The sequence below is a fragment of the Gymnodraco acuticeps genome, unplaced genomic scaffold (assembly GCF_902827175.1).
Source record: "Gymnodraco acuticeps unplaced genomic scaffold, fGymAcu1.1, whole genome shotgun sequence".
Classification (NCBI taxonomy): Eukaryota; Metazoa; Chordata; class Actinopteri; order Perciformes; family Bathydraconidae; genus Gymnodraco; species Gymnodraco acuticeps.
In genome coordinates, this window is record NW_022990606.1 from 36,600 (window position 1) to 56,519 (window position 19,920).

A 19,920-nucleotide genomic window follows, 5' to 3' on the forward strand; every position below is an offset into this window, starting at 1 on the left:
CTGATAAACCACCCATGATTACAAAAGGTTTTCACCTGAACAATTACAGAAGACGGCACATTATATATCGACATACATGAAGCTTCTGGTATGTTGCAACTGACAAACCACATGAACAAGTGAAGACACAGTAGAGCCATAACATACTTTAAATAACTTTTATTTATGTAATGTTGTCAGTGAAGTGTGTGATGAGTGTAAAAACATGTAATGTGGATCAGTATCAGTAATCAATTTTCCTCCTGGTCTGCCTCTAAAACCACCTTGTGAATGTCAAATCTGACTCTTAACTTCTTCTGTCTTGACATCACTCTCATGGTGGGCAAGAGACTCTTGAAGAATGACAGGTCCTCGTCCTCCTCCACCACCACTGGTGGGGGTGAATGGGAATAGGACCGACGGCAGACAGCAAACTTTGCTGAAAGGAGGACATCTCACTTCTCCTTTTCCTTTTTCCCCGCAACACTCGCCTCCTCCTGTCCTGTCTGCTCTGCTTGCTGGCTGTTAGCTGGCTGACTAGCTGACTGACTGATTGACTGGCTGGCTGACTGGCTGGACTGGCTGGCTGGCTTTCCTGGCTCTCTTCATCTGGCACCAGGGTGGATGGAGGAAGGGTTTGCCGGGGGACATTGCTGGACGTCTCACGGTCAATCATGAATGGGTTTAAAAAAGTCATGACTGCCGCGAGATGCCAGGGCTTATGTCCCCCCGAAGACCCTGCACCGCTTCTTTTCCCCTCCTTTTCAATTTGTTTCTCCTTCCTGTACTTGTCCCTCAGTGTCTTCCATTTCTTTCTGCACACTTCGTCTAATAAAATGAAATGAAAGAATACAGTTAATTTCTTTAATTTATGAAAATTATTCCTCCATTAATGAAAACCTAATCCCTTTATCACTGTCAATTGCATAAAAGGTTTTGTCACACTTTATCAGAATCAAAATCAGAAACAGGTTTATTGCCAGGTAGGTTGCACATACTAGGAATTTGACTTGATGTCATGGTGCATATATAAAAAACAAGAAATCTAATATAAAATACAGTTAAATTGCAATAAGATAACAATTACATAAAGCAGTAATTTACATGGAAATAGAATGCTATGAATGCATTTTTGCATATAAACTAAGAAATGTGAAATCAGAATATGTGCATAAAGGAATATGACAGTGTGCATTAATGTGATGCAGATATAGTCTATGATGTGGCAGAGGTAAAGTGTGGGAAGGGCTATGATGAACATTTATTTTTTGAACATTTTGAACATTTATGAGATTAATGTCTATGGTGCTATTTTATGCTACATTCCATGCTGGCTAATGATACTGTCTATGCTTGCTAGCAACAAAGTAAACTAGCAACGAAGTAAACTGGATATAAAATCCCCAAACAAGCGAAAACCTACCAGTTTCACCCACTGCCTCTGCCACCTCCCTCCATGCCTGGTTCCTCCGGTTTGTATCCCGGTAAGTAAATAGGGACTGGTCATAAAGAACCGGGTGATTTGCTACCGCAATAACTAACTTCTCCTCCATTTTTGTGGAATATAGAAATGAACTGCGGGTCTGGTTCTCCCAGCTTGCACGCGGTTTGATTGGCTAGCGCTTGAACTGTCAGATTTGCATAAACGGATCTGATTGGCTGTCGCTTCCAGCTCAGCCTCAAAAGTTGAACATTGTTCAACTTTGGAATCCTGAACATCCTGGAAATCCTGGAAATCTTCGCCTCGCCCCCCCACAATGCAGTTCGGCGACAAGCGAGGGAAAGTGACGTCATCCCCATTCAAAGTCAATGGGCGGAGACGCGCTGGAAGCGGTGGACAAATCGCCAAAAGCTGCTGTGTGTACGGGCCGTAACTCGTCTTGGCAGCAGGAGGGAAGAGGACGGACACCAGGCCTCAACAGGCTTTCATGCAAGAAACAAACAGGAGGGGTTGGGTCAGCTGGTCATCTTTTCAGGTCATCTCATTGGGAGATGCAAAAGATGCTGTGTCACAGCGAATCAGCGCGTGCCAGCAGAGGACCCAAAAACAGTCTCAGTTTGAAGCAAAAACATTTGGTATTTCAGCAGGTTTCACGCACACTCATTTCCCTTCTTTTACCATGTAAGGCAGGGGTGGGGAACCTTTTTCTTCTCAAGGGCCATTTCAATTTTTTCAACATCCTCCGAGGGCCGCACAAATTATTGACCTCTGCTTAAAAATCACAGCCCACTCATTTCACCTTTCTTTCATTCTGTGCAAAGAAAAAGCAACCTCTTAATCCAGATATCTCACCATGACTCGCGCATGCATGCACGTGCACGGTTGTGGCATGACCACCAAACAGAAAGATATGGACACAAGATGTGTGCAAATGTATTTAGTTTCCTATTCATGTGGACATGATTTAAGTGGGGGGGGACCTAACCTCCTCTAGGGGAGTCCGGGGACATGCTCCCCCGGGAAGATTTTTTTTAAATATTGAAGTTGAAAGCATCAATCTGGTGCACTTTGAGAGCAACATGAAGAGATCTATGGAAACATCTCTCAACACCCATATGAAACAGAACTGTAAGCAGATTTACTTTTTCTTTATGGATATTTTACAAATCACTCTCCTTTCAAACTGTATTCTTGTTTATTAATAACAACTTTTTTTTTACTGTCATAGTATTTTATACCTGTTTACTTTATTCTCTTATTTTTGTATAACTATAATGATCATATAAAGATGTGCCTTTACCACACTGGTTGGAGAGAAAGCTTCTTATATTCGTTAGCATAGCGAGCTAACCAGATGCTAATAACAACAAAGTTATGATCAGGATGACAGATGAGCAGATCGCCACTGGGCTTTCAACTAAAGACACAGACACGCAAAAACTGCAGCATGTGTACGGACCGGTACGGATTTATGGGTACTGCCATTTTTTGAAGTCCCGGAGCGACGTTCTGGTGCTCTCCGTCAGAATTGCACCCCCGTCAGACGAGACATATACCACGTGATGACACGTTAGGCTCGTGTTGTGTTCAAGGACCATGACCGTTGCCAGGAAAAACAGGCACTCGCTTGTTTAATTATTTTGCGGTCTAGATTTCTTTAATTTTTTTCTTTTTTGCGTGTGTTTATAAATTACCTCGAGGGCCATACCAAATGCTCTCGCGGGCCGTATACGGCCCGGGGGCCGGAGGTTCCCCACCCCTGATTTAAGGTAACACAGACACATTGGGTGTCCTGCACGGACCCTGCATAACATATACAGAGAACGCACACTCATTCCAGAGATCTGACCTATCTTCAAATAAGGACATTCCCCTGCTCACATCTCCACTTCTAACGCACACTCATTTTCACTTATCATATTTCCAGCTTCTCTTGAACATACTGCTATTATTGAATACAAAGTAATTAAATACACACATGAATATATAAAAACACACTTCTTATATATCAGGGGACATTAAGATGAATATACCAAAAATACGCTGTATCAAACTTTCACTTCAAACTTTCAAGTTACTTCAATTTTCCCTCAATTCCTCAACATGCCCCAACTCGATTGTTCAATCTGACCATTGATTGACAGTTTTAGAATTGACCTGCTCCATATCTGGGGATAAGATACTGTTTGATGAATGTTGACATGTTTCTAATATTGATTTCTGAATTATCAATATATGTATTCATGTTAAGTGAGCTGACTTCGAGGTTAGAGGAAGTTCAAAGGATGTCGTGCGTGCTAAATTGCCACAACATTTTGGAGTAATTGGCTTAAATATATGTGTGTGCTTAATTACTCTGTATGAAGTAGGAGCAGTTTGCATGGCAGGAAACATCCTTATTTACACACACACACACACACACACACACACACACACACACACACACACACACACACACACACACACACACACACACACACACACCACACACACACACACACACACACACACACACACACACACACACACACCACTGTAAGGAGAGGGAGCGAATCAGACGGAATCACGGCTGCTGACTCATTGCCTAGGGTCCCGCCCAGAAGTGGAACTGGCCAATGGAGAACTACCAGCTCACGGTCTAGGGCTCGCCCAGAAGTGAAATCGCCAATAACAAATAGCTGGGGAGGAGCAACCAACACAACTCCTCCCCACTTGTGTGTATACATAATATGATATTTTGATGCTCGGCGCCCCTTCTGACTGACCGTCTCGGTGTAGCACGGTAGTGGAATTGAGCCCAGAGTACTCTGTAAATTGTATTGTGTCTTTTACCATTAAAACAGATTATTGTTCAAAATTGTATCCTGGTGCTTTTAAATTCCTTCCTTTTATGATTTAAACCAGCTCATCAAAAGGACACGCAGAACCGAGGTGGGTTTCAGACCACTCAGATCTCCAACACTATGTCATCCCCACACACGGCAGGTGTGCAAGACCTCATTGTTTATTTTTTCATGGCATTTGACAATTAACCAGTGATTTCCCCTCTTTTAGGCTGTTAATAAGGCTATGGTGGATGCCTATGGGATTAGTTTTGTATCATAAAGATAAAGCAACAGTTTTTCAGAATAAAGCAAAACTATGAGTTTAAAAGAAAAAAAAACTGAGTCAAGCAAAATAAAATACTTTTCAAAAATAAAACTATAAGTTGCAAACAAATCATTTGTGTAATCATGTAAACTATAAGTATTTTTTCTTTGTTTTAATATAGGTTTTTGTTTGCAGTTCTTCTTTCTTCTTTCTCAATGATCAGACTTTTGCTCTCGCTGCATCTCTCTCTTTTGCGCTCCTTCATTTTTTGTTTGAGATTTTGACACAAACCTCCCAGGTGGGTGGGAATTTCAGGGGTGCGTCCTGTTAACTGTGATGGTTATTCTCGCGTCCAGGAAAGAGAAGCTTAAAAAGGAGACTAAATGGAGTCTCTGAGATGTTTTCAAATTGGTACTTTAATTAATAAAAAAGGCGCGGTAAAGTCACAAACAGGATATTTTCCAACAGAAATACAGCTGTGCATCTGGCCCTTGTTAGCAGAGAAAAGAGGCCGAACCCCTCAGGTTTCGTTGTTTATATAGCCTCTCCTGGCTCCTCCCTGGGGGCCGGCTCTCCGTGTATTTAATGTCCGTTGTTACGCATATCACATGATACAGACATTGTACATTCAATATATATCTAAACACGCCTTTTCTCCTCCTTAACTCTTTCATGACTTTTCATTTAACACATTCTAAACGCTGTAATCAATACTCCAAAAAAATACAGGAAATCCTTCACAGCAATTTGATTTCCGGTCGTTCCGAATGTTGTGACATGCTACTCACATCTGTAAACGATAACGTACTCAAATAAACTGTATCTTCATTTAATATCCAACAATAATAATATCTCGATGTCTATAGTTGTAGTGTTGAAATCAGTAGGTTTCGGTGTGCAACATCATATCATATCGCTGCTAAATTCACCTCTATAGGAAATGGTATATTAGCCTCATGCTAACCGGAGGTGAAGGTTTTTCAGAATAAAAGTCTAACTGGTTGTGCACAAGAACGTCTGGTTTTTCAGTATAAAACAGCATTTAAACTAAAGGTACATTTAAGGTACATTATGCCATCAAAACATTGATTTTAATTTCTAACAGTCCCTCCTTACACACCTAAAAAGTGTGTATAATACTGAAATCAATGAGTTCTTCATCTGAACTCTGCATATTACATAACTCATATCAAAAACATACAATCAAAATGGAATGGTTCAAATAGCCTCAATTTTACAAAAATACTTTGACTGTGTTCAAACATAAAAGTTTTCCCTTGTGCATAACTTCTAGTGTTAACATTCAATATGGCTCTTTAAAATAGCAGCAATGGCTTGGTATCAGAACATTTCTTCCTCCCTCCTTTCACAGAAACCGTTCTCATACCACGCTCAGTGTTAAGGCACTTGTTTTTACAAAGTGAAAAGAAACGACCCATTTTAAAATAGCAATGATTTATAAAACATGGGATCCATCATATTAGAACAGTATAGAATAAAATATCTTGTACCAGTGTAATGTAATAATAAAAAATGAAAATACACTATCTTGGAATAGTATAGTATAATAATGAATAAAATAAACTATCTTGGAATAGCATAAGTAAATTGAAATGGATTCACTCCATTTTAGCATTTTTCTTCTTCACATGATTTCATCATTTAAAGAATCACCTCGGCTGGACATTCATTGAACATTCTCATCTCTGAACATCCATATTATTTAAACTCATTCAAACTAACTCATCATTTTCATCTACATCTGTATATGGGGGTGGATCGTCCTGTTCTACTAGCATTGGAAACTGTCCCCCCATGTGATATTGACCCCTAGCATATTCTTGGTTGAGGGCCCCATTAATCAGTCGGTTTGCAAAAGCGCGGATGCAGGTTGAGAAACAACAACAACCCAGTGCCAATATCACGATCACACCTGTCACTGACATCAGTCCACTCACTAGGAAATCCTTGTACTTTCCCAGCCAACCATCTAAAAAACCCCCCAGGGAGTTCTTCTCTATCCTACTGTTGTCTGCTAACTCCATGCTTAGAGTAGTGAGTCCCTTCAGAGCCTTGGTTACTGATCCATCAGGTGAGGTGTTGTTTGGAATGAAAGTACAACATAATGTTCCAAATGTGAAGATAAACTTCTGTTGTTGTAATGTTGAGGTAGAATGAAGGAGTCTGGAACGTCGTTAGCCAAAGCACTGAGAGTTGTATTGAACACAGTACAGACAAATACGGCCGGGGAGATCACTTTAGTTTCCCACCCTCCTGTGGTCCACCCAAAATCATCTCTGGCCCAAAAGCCCCAAAGCACCCAGCAACACGAGGAGAGGCGGGCCCACAGAAGCCCGCGTTTACCTAATCAATAGCAAATGGGAGACAATAATCTATTTGTCTCAAGGAAACGCAGACAAGCCTGAAACCTTCCCCCCACAGGATATGGGAGAAGCGTTTGACCTGTGACCTCAACTTACAGAGGAGTTTTTGACTGATACCACAAGCAGATGTTTGCGGTATCACAGATTCTAAGAAACTATAAGAAACTCTATAAACAGATCAGATGAAAATATTCTCTTACAGATTCACTCTTTTTATCAATCTATTGATAACCAATTAACATTAGTCTAAGAATATTTCAGTCAATACTTAAATCAATAAGCGTCTTCAGAGTTGGGTGGGCTCAGATACATTCATTACATCAAAAAGTAGAACAAGATTGAAAACACTTCAATCACCCTGATTGAACACAGTCAATCATAATAAAAAATCATCTCTCTTCAGTGCTTGGCATTTTTTGTCAAAAGGCACAATAATAAACACATGGGATACAACAATATTATAGCAAAATATATGTTTCAAAAATAAGATCTTTTATCATTTATCACTCAGTTAATCTCATTCATCAAACACAAATTCTAAATCAGCTTACATCTCAAAGATTTACTTTAAGGCAATTACTTATTAAAACACAATTAGAATTTAGGATTATAAGAAATCAATTGAGGTATAATTTAGGATTATGAGAAATCCAATTGAGGTATAAATCAGAATCATGAGAGATCCAGCTAAGGTTCCTAGTTTAAGGTATAAATTCACAGTGATGAATCGATCAATCTGTAAACTGTAAAGTTACAGTGTCCTCAATCTTTAACATTACTTTAAGTTTACTTCATTATGCTTTATTCAAGAGTAAGGTACTTAGTAATACATTTATTTCATTCAAATACATTTGTTCAAAATCTGAAAAGGAAAATCAAACATTTTATTTGTATAACAACCTGAAAAGGAAAAATCAGACATTTGTCCTTTAATCCAGTGTATCAACTGTAATCAATTATCAAAACATCTGTTCTTTATTCAGAATATCAACTTTAAACAACATCTCAATCGCTGAATGGAGGTACCCACGGGTCAGAGATCACGATGGAGACCCAGGGGTCCGGAAGCTCGGCATTGTACATTAATATTGTGTCCTTTACAGTCGAATGCCCAACTAGTCTTTGTGGGGCCTGGAGGGCGGTCTTGGCAACCCTTCGTATGGCTAATTTAACTACAGTGATCAAACAGATCACTAGGATTAGCACAACCAAGATAAACAGTAACAACAAATGTAACCAGCCCCGCTCCCCAAGATCCAAAAGTTCCACTTAATTCCCCAAATGTAAACCCATGAGTTTCATGCAATTATTTTATTCCCCTGGCAGTATCATGAGCCATGTCCATAACGTCAGGTGTGGCATCAGATATGAAAGAACAGCATTCACTTCCTATCACCTTGCATGTTCCTCCTTGGGCAGCTAAGAGGAGGTCAAGCGCCATACGATTCTGTAGTGCTACTGTCCGAACTTCCTGCAATTCTTTGTGTTCAGCTAACATCGCTATGTTGGATACATTTAAATGGTGTTCCACAACTTTGGACAATGCGACAATTTCCTGCTGAGTAACATAAATACCGTACCAAGGCAAGAATAGGCTAGCTATCTGTTGTCCTTGTGTAATAGACCTGCTGTTCCTGTGTAGAGAGGGAAGTATTGCTGCAATCTCAGTAGCCTCTACTTTACGGATTAAAGGGATTAGGTAGGCTAGATAACAGGTACCATAAAAAACGTCATATGGCACACAGCCATAGGCCCGGTCCCCACAAACTAAGTAAACTCTCTGTGGGAGGGGAATTCTGGCTAAATGTACTCTCACTATGGCGTTACAGTCGCTGTGTCCCACATCAGGAGAGGTGTGAGATCCTACTGCATTCTGGAAGCAGATGGACACATTCTTCCATTCATGCACAACAATTGGGGGAACATATACTGAGCAGTCACGTGTAGGGGGCTTGCCTAAGGGTATTGGATGCGTACAGTCATGTATTTTAACCTCAACGGAGTCCACTGTTCTAGAGCCAAACCAGGGCACAACTGTTACCAAAGCTTCAACTAACAAAGCGGGTGTGTGTGGTTGCATTGTACATGTTGGACTGGTGACGTTAGCCGAACAATTAGTCTGAGCTAGAGCTAACTGGAATCTATATTCAAAAGCTAGGTTAACGTATTTCTTCATATATATTAGTTTTAAAAACATCAAACGTTTGAAACCGTCAGGCAGGTAATCTTTATTTACTGTATCAATAATGAGAGAGACTAAGCCCTTGTACTGTAAAGGTTTTTCAGAGTCTATGGGGTAGGAAGGAGTATAACAATCCTCCGCCTCGTCGCTAATTCTGGATGCTATGTCATTCCAGTTTACTAAACCGTAATCAGCTTTTGTGAAAGGAATTGGGCTAAACATAGGAGAATGCATTGATTCTGGCATATTTTGGCACAACCAACAGTTGCTAACATTACGTTCATGTGCGTAGTCTAACATTAAACTTACTGCAGAATTAGTTTTAGTTTGTTTAAAAGGAGTAATTAAGGCCTTTTTTGAAGAATCTACCTCGCCTCCTGATTGTTTAAGTGGAGTAGATGGAACATTTGTTTTGCTATTTGGTCCAGTAAATGTGCATGCAGTATCACCTAGATTGGGAACGCGGTAATCTGGCTTCCGCACTGTACATTTTACCTCATTCCTTATCAGTGTCTCGAACTGTTCTACAGTGCTACACCACAGTTCTGGGGGCATTTCTTCGATGGTGTTAAGAGCCATCCTTACCCCCTCTGGTGCGACTCTGAACCAAGCGTACTGGTTTTTTGGATATAACTCCCATGTTGGGTAAACTGAGGACACAGGAAACACAATAATACAGTTAGATGAGTCACATATTGAAATTGGGCAGTTAAAGGCAATAGTCTCTGACTTATGATCAGGGAGGGAGACAATCCTCCTTATTCTCCCTCCTTTTCTCTCTCTTTGTGTCTCTTGCACCATACTGAATGTCTGTGTGGTGTTTGGATACAACCTGTCCTTGTCGCTAGGCACTTCTTTGCCCGTTGGTGTTGTTTTGCCCTCAGGGTCTGGACCCTGAGTGGTCAAGTCGTCTGCGCTCTTAGATAAGAGCACCTTATTTTCTCCCTCAGACGGGCGAGGTCCCTCGCCACCTGTCGTTGGGATTTTCACAGCTTCATCTAGCAGGGCGTTCTTGGCCAGGTACAGTAAACCCAGAATGACGATGATGATGACTGCCTTCACACGCCAGCATCCGGTAGAGGAGAGAGACGACATCTTGAAGCGTGAATCCACTCCGCTCTACCTTGTACTCTCAGGGCTGTTCTGGTCACTATTAATACCTGGAAAGGACCTTTATACCTGGGAGACAAATAATCTTTTTCAAGCGATTTGATTAGTACATTATCACCAATCTGAAAAGGGTGGGTGGGCTCCTCACCAGGCTGAGGGAGCCTGTCAGCCACCTGCCTGTGAAACTTTCTCAACATGTCAGTTAGATATTTGACATAGTTAGTCATGTAATCCTCTGTCCACAAAAGAGTGAGTCTGTGGGGCATTACTGGGGGGCTAGATCCTGTAAACATTGGCCTTCCCATCAATACTTCGTGTGGGCTGAGCCCTGTCGTTGCATTTGGTGAGTTTCTGATTGAGCACAGAACTAGCGGCAGCGCGTCTACCCATTTTAGTCCTGTGGTCAACATTGTTTTAGTGAGTTTCTCCTTTATAGTCAAGTTCATTCTCTCAACCTGACCTGAGCTCTGTGGATGATAGGGAACATGCAATTGCCATTTGAACCCTAACACTGTAGCTAGACTCTGGGTTATCTTAGAAATGAATGCTGGACCTCTGTCACTGTTAATCCCTGCTGGAACACCAAATCTAGGGATAACATCTTTGAGAAGACACTTTACAACTGTTCTGGCGTCTTCTTTTCTGGTAGGGTAGGCCTCTACCCATTTGGAGAACTGGCACACTATTACTAAAAGATATTTGAATCCTTGGCATGGTGTAATGTGCGAAAAGTCAATTTGCATATTTACAAAGGGCCCCGAGGGGGGCGGTAAATGTTCATGCTGAACTGGACCTTTTCTTCTTCTTGTCTGCTGGCATATCATGCATCTATCTACAAGGGTCTGTGTAGCTAGTGTAATGCCTGGAGCAAACCATTGTGACTTTATAATCCCATTCATCCCTCCTTTTCCTACATGTGATTTGCCATGTGCAACATGTGCCAAAACATGGAGGAATGAACGGGGACAGACCATCCGGCCGTCTGGGTGGAGCCACAAGCTGGACTCAGCGTCAAGTGTACAACCTCGTCTTAGCCATAAATCTTTCTCCCTAACATCAGCGTGGGCTTGCATGTCCGCGACATCATTACAGGAAGGCAAACAAATTGTTTCTGCGGGTTGTGTCGAGGGGCATTGGAGCACCATAGAAGAGGAGGAAACTGCTGCTTGTTTAGCCGCGGTGTCGGCTAACGCATTTCCACGCGAAATAGGATCATTAGAATTTGTGTGAGCAGCACATTTAACTACTGCTAGCTGTGCAGGGAGCAGGATAGCGTCTAATAGCTCAGCTACTAACGCATGATGTTGAATAGGCTTACCAGCCGATGTTAAGAAACCGCGCATTTTCCACAAGACACCAAAATCATGGCACACACCAAATGCATACCTGGAGTCTGTGAAAATGGTTGCAACTCTACCTTCAGCCAAAATACACGCCCTAAGCAGAGCGTACAACTCTGCAGCCTGAGCTGACGTGCCATTTGGCAAGGCCCGGCTTTCTAAAACTTCCCAGTCATTCACAACAGCGTAGCCTGCTAAGTGTACTGTGTCAGACGGCCTGCTCGCAGACCCGTCTGTGTATAGAATCATATCTGAATTAGGGATAGGAGTTTGCAACATATCAGCTCTGGGGGAGGAAGACATGTCAATCGTTGTGACGCAGTCATGTGTTATTTCAAAATCTGGAATTGGCACCAGTGTTGCTGGGTTTAGGGGGGGGGGAACGTTTAAGAGTGATGTGTGGACTTGAAAGAATTACCGCTTCATAACCAGATCGCCTTGCTGCCGTCATATGCTGAGTAGCAGAGGTGTTCAGAATATGCAAAACTGCATGTGGGACATGTACTACACAGTCACTGGCCAGTACAATGGGAGAGGATTGTTTTACAACTATCGCAACTGCGGCCACAGCACGCAGGCATGAAGGCATACCAAGCACCACAGGGGAGAGTCGAGATGAGTAGTATGCAACAGGCCGGAAATTAGAGCCATGCTTCTGCACCAAGATGCCCGTTGCAAAGCCCCCCTTCTCATGGACGTGCAGGTGAAACGGCTGATGGTAATCAGGTAGACCCAGGGCGGGAGCCGATGTGAGGGCTCGCTTTAAGTACTGAAAGGCAGTGTGCATGTCCTCAGACCATTGAACAATGCTAGGGGCAGCCTGCAGAGTGGCAGCACGCAGGACAGAATCCATCGCAGCATACTCAAAAATCCAGTGTCTGCAATAATTTGCCATGCCCAAGAAGGAAAGCATGTCCTTCTTTTTCCGAGGTGGTGGTACTTTGTTCAACAGACAAATCCATGCTGGCGAGAGGAGACGGTGTCCATCCCTCAGAATGTGACCCAAATACGTGACCTCAGTCTGGCAGTATTGCAACTTGGCCAGGGATGCTCTGTGTCCGCATTCAGAAAGTCTTTTCATGAGCAGAATGGAGTCGATGCGACAGGCGTCTCTATTGGGAGAAGCTAACAACAGGTCATCTGCGTACTGAAGCAAGGTACTACCTCCTGTCAGGACCAAAGTGTCCAGATCTCTCCTCACAGCTGCTGCATACACTGTCGGAGATTCAACAAACCCCTGTGGGAGGCGCGTGTATGTGATTTGTTTACCTTTAAAAGTAAATGCAAACAGATACTGGCTGTCTGGATGCAGAGGAACAGAGAAAAATGCTGAACATAAATCAATCACTGTGTAGTACTTAGAGTCCGGGGGCAGAGAAGCTAAAATCGAATTGGTGTCCGGCACAATTGGAGCTGTCGGAATGACAATAGCATTAATAGCTTGCAAATCCTGGACAAAGCGCCACTCATCAGGGCGATTGTGTTTAGGTATGGGTAGAATTGGAGTATTACAGGGACTAGTTGTGTAAATTAACACGCCCTGATCAAGCAAAGATTGGATGACTCCTTCAATCCCCAAAATGGCTCTATGGGGAAAATTGTACTGTCTGATAGCTGGCAATCTGGCGTTGGCTTTAAGTGTTACTCGATGTGGAGGCGCTGAGGCAACAAAACCCACATGATTCTTGTGTTTTGCCCATAATGTAGCCGGGACTTCTGAAAAATCTGAGGGGGGGCCATACTCTGTGGGGGGGTTTGGTTGTAAATGAAGGAAGGTGCTTTGGGGAAGAGCAATTGGCTCCGCGAGACGCAGCAGGAAATGCTCCCCTCCAAAGTTAATTACGTTAGGTGCGTGTGTGTGTGAGAGAGGGGAAAGTGAGGCTTCCAGCTGGGCCTGGCAGCGGGCTGCCATGGCCCCCACCTCCTTTGGGTTACTGCCTGGCGTAACAGCCACCGTTATGTAGGGGAGGGTTTCTTCAACATGGAGAACCTGCTGGGGTGTTGTGAGTCTGATGGGTAAAGCACATCCTTGTCGGGCAATGAACAAATATTGTTCACTTGTCAACCGATCTGATTTGTTGCAAAAACCTCTTACTGATTGCGCGTAGTCATCTGACGGATTAAAGGCTGCTGTGCAATGACAATTCAACACAGGTCGCATAAGAGACATTAAAGACGCACAAACCAGAGAAATGCTAGCAATCTTCTGAATCCCTGTTGTGGAGAAAACAGAAATCATGTTGAAATCTGGAAATGACCAACAATACAGGTTGTCTCGCGATGATTGAATGAATTGGACTGCCTGATAGACCTTACTGTCAGGAATTGTCAAAAACAATCCGTCTGAAGTGCAATGTATTGTTGCCTGTAATTTACATAGTAAGTCCCTGCCCATTAAATTAATAGGACTTCCATCTGAAATAATGAAAGAGTGTTCCACGTTTGATCCATTAATTGAAACATTAGTGGTCTCTGAAATGGGTTCGGACATAGAAATTCCAGCAACACCGATGGTTGTGACAAATTTATTGGTTGCTTCACACACTTTCTCCTTAGTACGCACGGCAGACAAGGTGGCTCCGCTGTCAATCAAAATATCTACAGCCGTACCACTAAAATCAACGGGCATAATTGGATCTTCACGCGGGTTATTGGAAAGGCGAATTGTTGCTGCTTGAATGGGGAAATGCTGTGAATCTGATCCTATATCTTCCTGGCACCCCTATCTTCTATTAAATCCACTTTGTTGAGCGTTCTGCCCCTGGTTCTGTCTGTCATAACGTGGAGACTGCATTAATGCCAGATGTCCGGACTGCTGGGGAAGGGTAGGTGGAAGGGCGGGCTGGGAAAAGGGGGGCTGGGTGAGGGGGGGCTGTGTAAGGGGGGGCTGTGTGTACTGCTGGACCCCCCACCGCTTATCACACTGTCCTGCCCAGTGATCCGTTGCTCCGCAAACATGACATGGCATCAATTTTTTAGGATTTTTGTTCTACTGCTGTCTGCTCTTATTATGATAATCCTGTGATCTCCCCTGATTTTGATACTGCTGGGTGTGGTTTTGTCCCTGAGTTTGATAAGCCTGGGTGTTTTGAGGAAATTGTTGAAGCAGTTGTGAAATTCTGGGGGTAAGGAAAATGTGGCTCCTATGCAGGGCACGCATTGTGGCGATAGTCATTTTCCAAGATTTAATTTGCCAATCGGGGGTCGACATCATGTACGCCTGAGCTGTCTCTGGGATTAAATTATGTAACAAGGTCTGTATGGCAAACAAATCATTACCCTCTCTTTTAATTCCCGCATTATTGTCCCATACTGTCATGAAACGCTGGATAAATTCTGGGACATTTTCTGCTGGGTCTTGTACACAAGCCGTCACTTGGGAGAAATCTGTGTGAGTTTTAGCGCATGCTCTGATAGCCAATGCAGCAACGTTTTGTATCCACATGTCTCGCGTCTGTGTCGTGGGCCAGTCCCCTGCGGCCGTACACTCAGGAAATTTAAACTCGTCTCTGCACGTGGGCCAATCTGCTTTGTATGTTAAGATTATCAGCTGTTTAACATCATGAACCAAACAGTTATAAACTGAACAAACATTAGTCAACCATGACAGATACTCATCTGGACTTTTAGTGGGACTGGGAGCGTGGTTAGTGACATCAATGACCTCAGCGGGTGTCCAGGGTTTGCAAACTGGAACATCTCCTATCAGAATTTTCGGGGCGGTCACACTTTCTTCAGAATTATTATCCTGAGAAGTTTGCATTGTCGTGTACATTTTACGCTGGACATGTTTTGGAAAACTGGTGCCGTACGGCGAACCTGTGTAATCTTGTAAGAGGAGTGGCGGAGTGCGAGGAGTGGGGGTCAATAGCGGACTGCCATGTGAAACATTCCCCTCCCCCGCTGCTGCCCTCTGCTCGGCGTGTGCCGATTCTAATTCTCTATATTGTCCTGTCTGATATCTCAAACCATTTTTATTCATGATAGCTGCAGCTGTCATTAACAGATCATCATCGGAGTTTCTCGCAACGGGATTTGAGAGTTCTGTCGCGGGAATTATTTTCGTACAGAGAGATACAGCCTGCTTTCCGTCCAACAGCCCTGCGTCTGTCAAAATACAAATGAGCTGAGATGGGGTTGGAGTTTTGCCACTTCTTTTAATCCAATCATAAATTACTGATTTTGCAATGTCTGGAACATTCTCACCGTGTCTTTCCCTGAATCTGGACATGTTTTCTGATCTTACATCAAAAGCAGCCTCTAGGCTAAGCAAATGACAACTTTTTGCACATTGAGAAACTTTATCAATCAGCGCCTTGAGCTCAATGGAGCCTCGCTCGCTGCCAACAGATTTTGCATTCTTCCGCTCCTCATAACCCCTTTTCTCTGCTATAGTCATCCAAGCTTTCACACATTCTGTCATGTATCCTTGATCCCATGAACAATTTGAATTATCTTCCACCAGTTTAAATGCCTGCCACAACACGGCCATATCAAAACTACCTGTAAGAGGCCAATCAAATTGAATCAATCCTTTCTGATTAATCTGTTGTGAGTGTTCGCAAAGTAACGATGTAAACGGCATAACTTTAGACCAATCCAAAGTTCTTCCGACAATTCCAGACGGCATGTTTGGAGAAAACAAATGCGTGTACTGGTTTTCTGCAATTGGGTTTTTTTTAAGTGTCTTTGTGCGTGAAATCGCTTTTCTCTTACCAACTGAATCGTTTGTGGAGGCAGTATTACCCATGTTTAACGGTTAGTACAATAAAACAAACACTGCAATTAGACAAGCAAGCATGTACTCGCAACAAAATCAGCGCCCTGGCCAAAAAATCATCCAGTTTAATTTAGTCCGAAATTACGGAAACCTCAACGGGAGCACTGAAATATCTGTTTAATATGGGCTCTTCTCAGCCATATTCAATCTATTGATGAGCAATAAACTACCTTATTCTCAATCAAAACCACTATGCAAATGTAGTGGTAAAACTGCTCAACCAACCGAGAGCAGAGATTTTTAATTAATTCAGTACTTTTTTTTTTTTTTTTTAAACAACAGCCAATTCAATAATCCGTTAGTTTATTAAACACAGTGTGAATGTAATATTCTGCCACCACCCTTCCCATTTAATAGCTAAATTTAGTTCTTGAGCTCATGGTGTGATTAGCAAAAATACAAGTCTGTGTTCTTAAACATTACTCGTGTGCCGTTCACCACAGGGGGGAGGGGAATTCGCCCTCACAGCGGAAATCGTTAAAAGTCGATGTTCCGAGGTTATTTATTAGCCCCAAATATTCTTATTGTTTTATACATGAGCTGTGCTTGCTTTTGTTGGCACTTGCCCCAGCAGCAATCACAGGAAAAACCGGCCAGGATAGAATCCCCTAGACACCGATTTCTCAGGTTATGATTAAGCCTTCAAATGTACATAGTGGAGAGACCAAAACAAATTGCACTCACGCAGTTTCACAGGTAATTTTGATACCGTCAATCACAGAGTCTGGTAAGGCAGTTGTTCAAATAGATTTGAAAAAAGCACCTACCAGTCTTCTGAAGAAATGTCGGTACTGTTCGTAGACGCCAATTGTGAAGATAAACTTCTGTTGTTGCAATGTTGAGGTAGAATGAAGGAGTCTGGAACGTCATTAGCCAAAGCACTGAGAGTTTTATTGAACACAGTACAGACAAATACGGCCGGGGAGATCACTTTAGTTTCCCACCCTCCTGTGGTCCACCCAAAATCATCTCTGGCCCAAAAGCCCCAAAGCACCCAGCAACACGAGGAGAGGCGGGCCCACAGAAGCCCGCGTTTACCTAATCAATAGCAAATGGGAGACAATAATCTACTTGTCTCAAGGAAACGCAGACAAGCCTGAAACCTTCCCCCCACAGGATATGGGAGAAGCGTTTGACCTGTGACCTCAACTTACAGAGGAGTTTTTGACTGATACTACAAGCAGATGTTTGCAGTATCACAGATTCTAAGAAACTATAAGAAACTCTATAAACAGATCAGATTAAAATATTCTCTTACACCAAACATTTTGCATACACCCCCTTTTTCTGCCAGCAACATATCTAGGGCCACTCTGTTCTGCAAAGACATCTGGCTGGTCTTGTCCAGTTGCTCGCTTAGTCCCTTCATTGCGTCCTTGGAGGGATTTATGAACCTCTGCTGATTGTAGTAGATATAGTTAATCCAGTCCACATTCTTATTTATCGTAGGCCAAAGGAAAATGGATTCCAACCCTGCTAAGATCTGGTTTCTAGCTTTAAACTCGTCTGGAACTCCCCTGGGCACCCCTATGCTGTCTATGTACACAGTGGAATCAAAACTCCCTGGAAAGACTGACCTTTTGGCTCTAGTTGCTTTGGGTTGGACTGCCATGTTTATCAGTTGCTCGGCCGTCATCGGTACTGCATAAAAAGGCATCACTAGCTGTACCAGTGCACAGGTCCCTGTCCAATCCTGTGGTAAAACTGAATACAGGGTTTTAGTGCCACAATACCACCACACATCTGTTCTGGGATACTGTCTAATGGGCATAGTTATACCTGGGAGAAAATCCTGGTTACTTAAAATCGTTGTAGAATTGCACCACCTAAGAGTTCCTACTTCTGTACCTTTTAGGTAGTCCCTTGTGATGCAGTCATACAGTCCCTCGTAAGACGTGAAGTCAGGTGGAATGTCATTTATTTTTACCACTGGATACTTTTGTGCAATGTCGACACAATCTGCTGGGGATTTTTGTCCATAGAGTTTGTACATACAGAGTTGTCCTCTTGGGTTATTGTGGGCGTTAAATGGAAATGGCACTGTTCCCAAACTTGGTCGGGCAGCCGCACAGGCCAGACAGTCCGCCATCTTGCTCTGCTTAACAGAATAAACAACCCAGTCTAACCAATAATTCGTGTCCTCGTATTCTGTTTCCACTGCTATGACTTTCTGTATAGAGGTCGTACTCAGATAGGTGACCAGTGGATTGTTCACAGATTTAGCAGGGGGTATTTTTGGTTCTGGCTGAAGGAGGGATTCAGTATATTTTGGGCGAGATCAGGGATCAGCTGGTGGGTCAATTATCTTCACTAAAATTTATCCCATTGGGTCTTTTCCAGGAACTTCTATCCCCATCAGTAAATGGAATGCAGTGACGTCTCCCTGTTTCTTGAAATGGGGAGTGAGTGCAATCACAAATTGCACTCACAATCCAATTATTATTGGATTGTGTTTGCTCATATCTCCACTATGGCGACCTTTGGAAAAAGATAGCTGAGACCTAAACGCCAAACCAGGGGGATTGTTATTACCTTCTGCCCTTGCACTCCAGTATGTAGAGGAAACTTCTGTGTAGCTATGCAGTGGGAGTCACCGACTCAGGAAGGAGACACGGGAAGAGCAGTAGCTTTGATGTCAAACACATGATGGTTTATTTGGAGTTAACGGCCGGAGGATTCACATCACAAGTCCAAGAGTCAGAGGTTCTGACTTCACGGTAGAGTTGCCACGTCAATTCTGGAGAGCCTCTCTCTTGCCAACCCATCTAACTGGTTTCGCAGAGAGTAAACAACATATTTGAGAAGATAGCCTAAACAATGTGGGAACACTGAGCTACTTGCCTCGGACACCTATGACCTCGAAGATTTCACCTTGGAGTCCACAAATACAGAGAAGGAAGTGTCCCAGTGTACCCACAACACAGACCATCTGTGACCCAGTATTGACCGGTCACAGAATGGGAATAATAACATTATTGGCTAAGCAGCCTGTGTCCTTAAAGAAGGTAAACAGACATCAAGGTTTGTCCTGTATGTTACATCTTGGCGTCTATGACAATTATTTCCATAACACAGTATACCTTCTCTGAACCGGGACACCATGAATTATCATCTGGCCGTCCCCAAGCATGAATGCACCCATAAACGTCATGGCCTGTTTTATCTTGCAGTTCTCCACATACAACCACATCACACACATCAAGACTGACCGTAACCGCTTCACCTGTGGGGATGAGTATTTCCAACCCCTCCTTCAGTCTCTCAGCTGATCTTTTGGCTCTGGGGGTAAATGGAAATGTCCTAAACACAGCTGAAGTTTTGTTAGTGATATTGGCATTTTCTACGAGGGCTCGAATGGATTCGGGTTCTTCACGATGCTGTACCCCCCACCCAACCAGGAAAATGCCAATTGAGATGAACACAGCTAACAATGTTACTACGATTCTTATTCCATACATTTACATAAATGGTTACAATGTATATCGCACTGATCGTCCTAAAAAAGGTGGTGGCGTTACCATTTATGTGAAAAATAAGTTTTGTGTAACAAATATGGTTTCCAAATCGGTTAGTAAACAACTGGAATTTTTAGCTGTGAATGTCGAAGTCACAAA

The 19,920-nt window shown here is 42.9% G+C and overlaps 1 protein-coding gene across 1 annotated transcript; it reads right to left on the minus strand.

The window, feature by feature from the left end:
• Positions 1-230: 230 nt before the first annotated feature.
• LOC117554491 lies at positions 231-18,792 on the minus strand. The gene is made up of 3 exons (XM_034228952.1): positions 17,567-18,792; positions 6,444-6,641; positions 231-370 (listed from the first exon to the last, which is right to left on the minus strand). Exons 1-3 carry the CDS (start codon positions 18,393-18,395, stop codon positions 231-233), a joined length of 1,167 nt encoding a protein of 388 aa, XP_034084843.1. The 5' UTR covers positions 18,396-18,792.
• Positions 18,793-19,920: the final 1,128 nt, after the last annotated feature.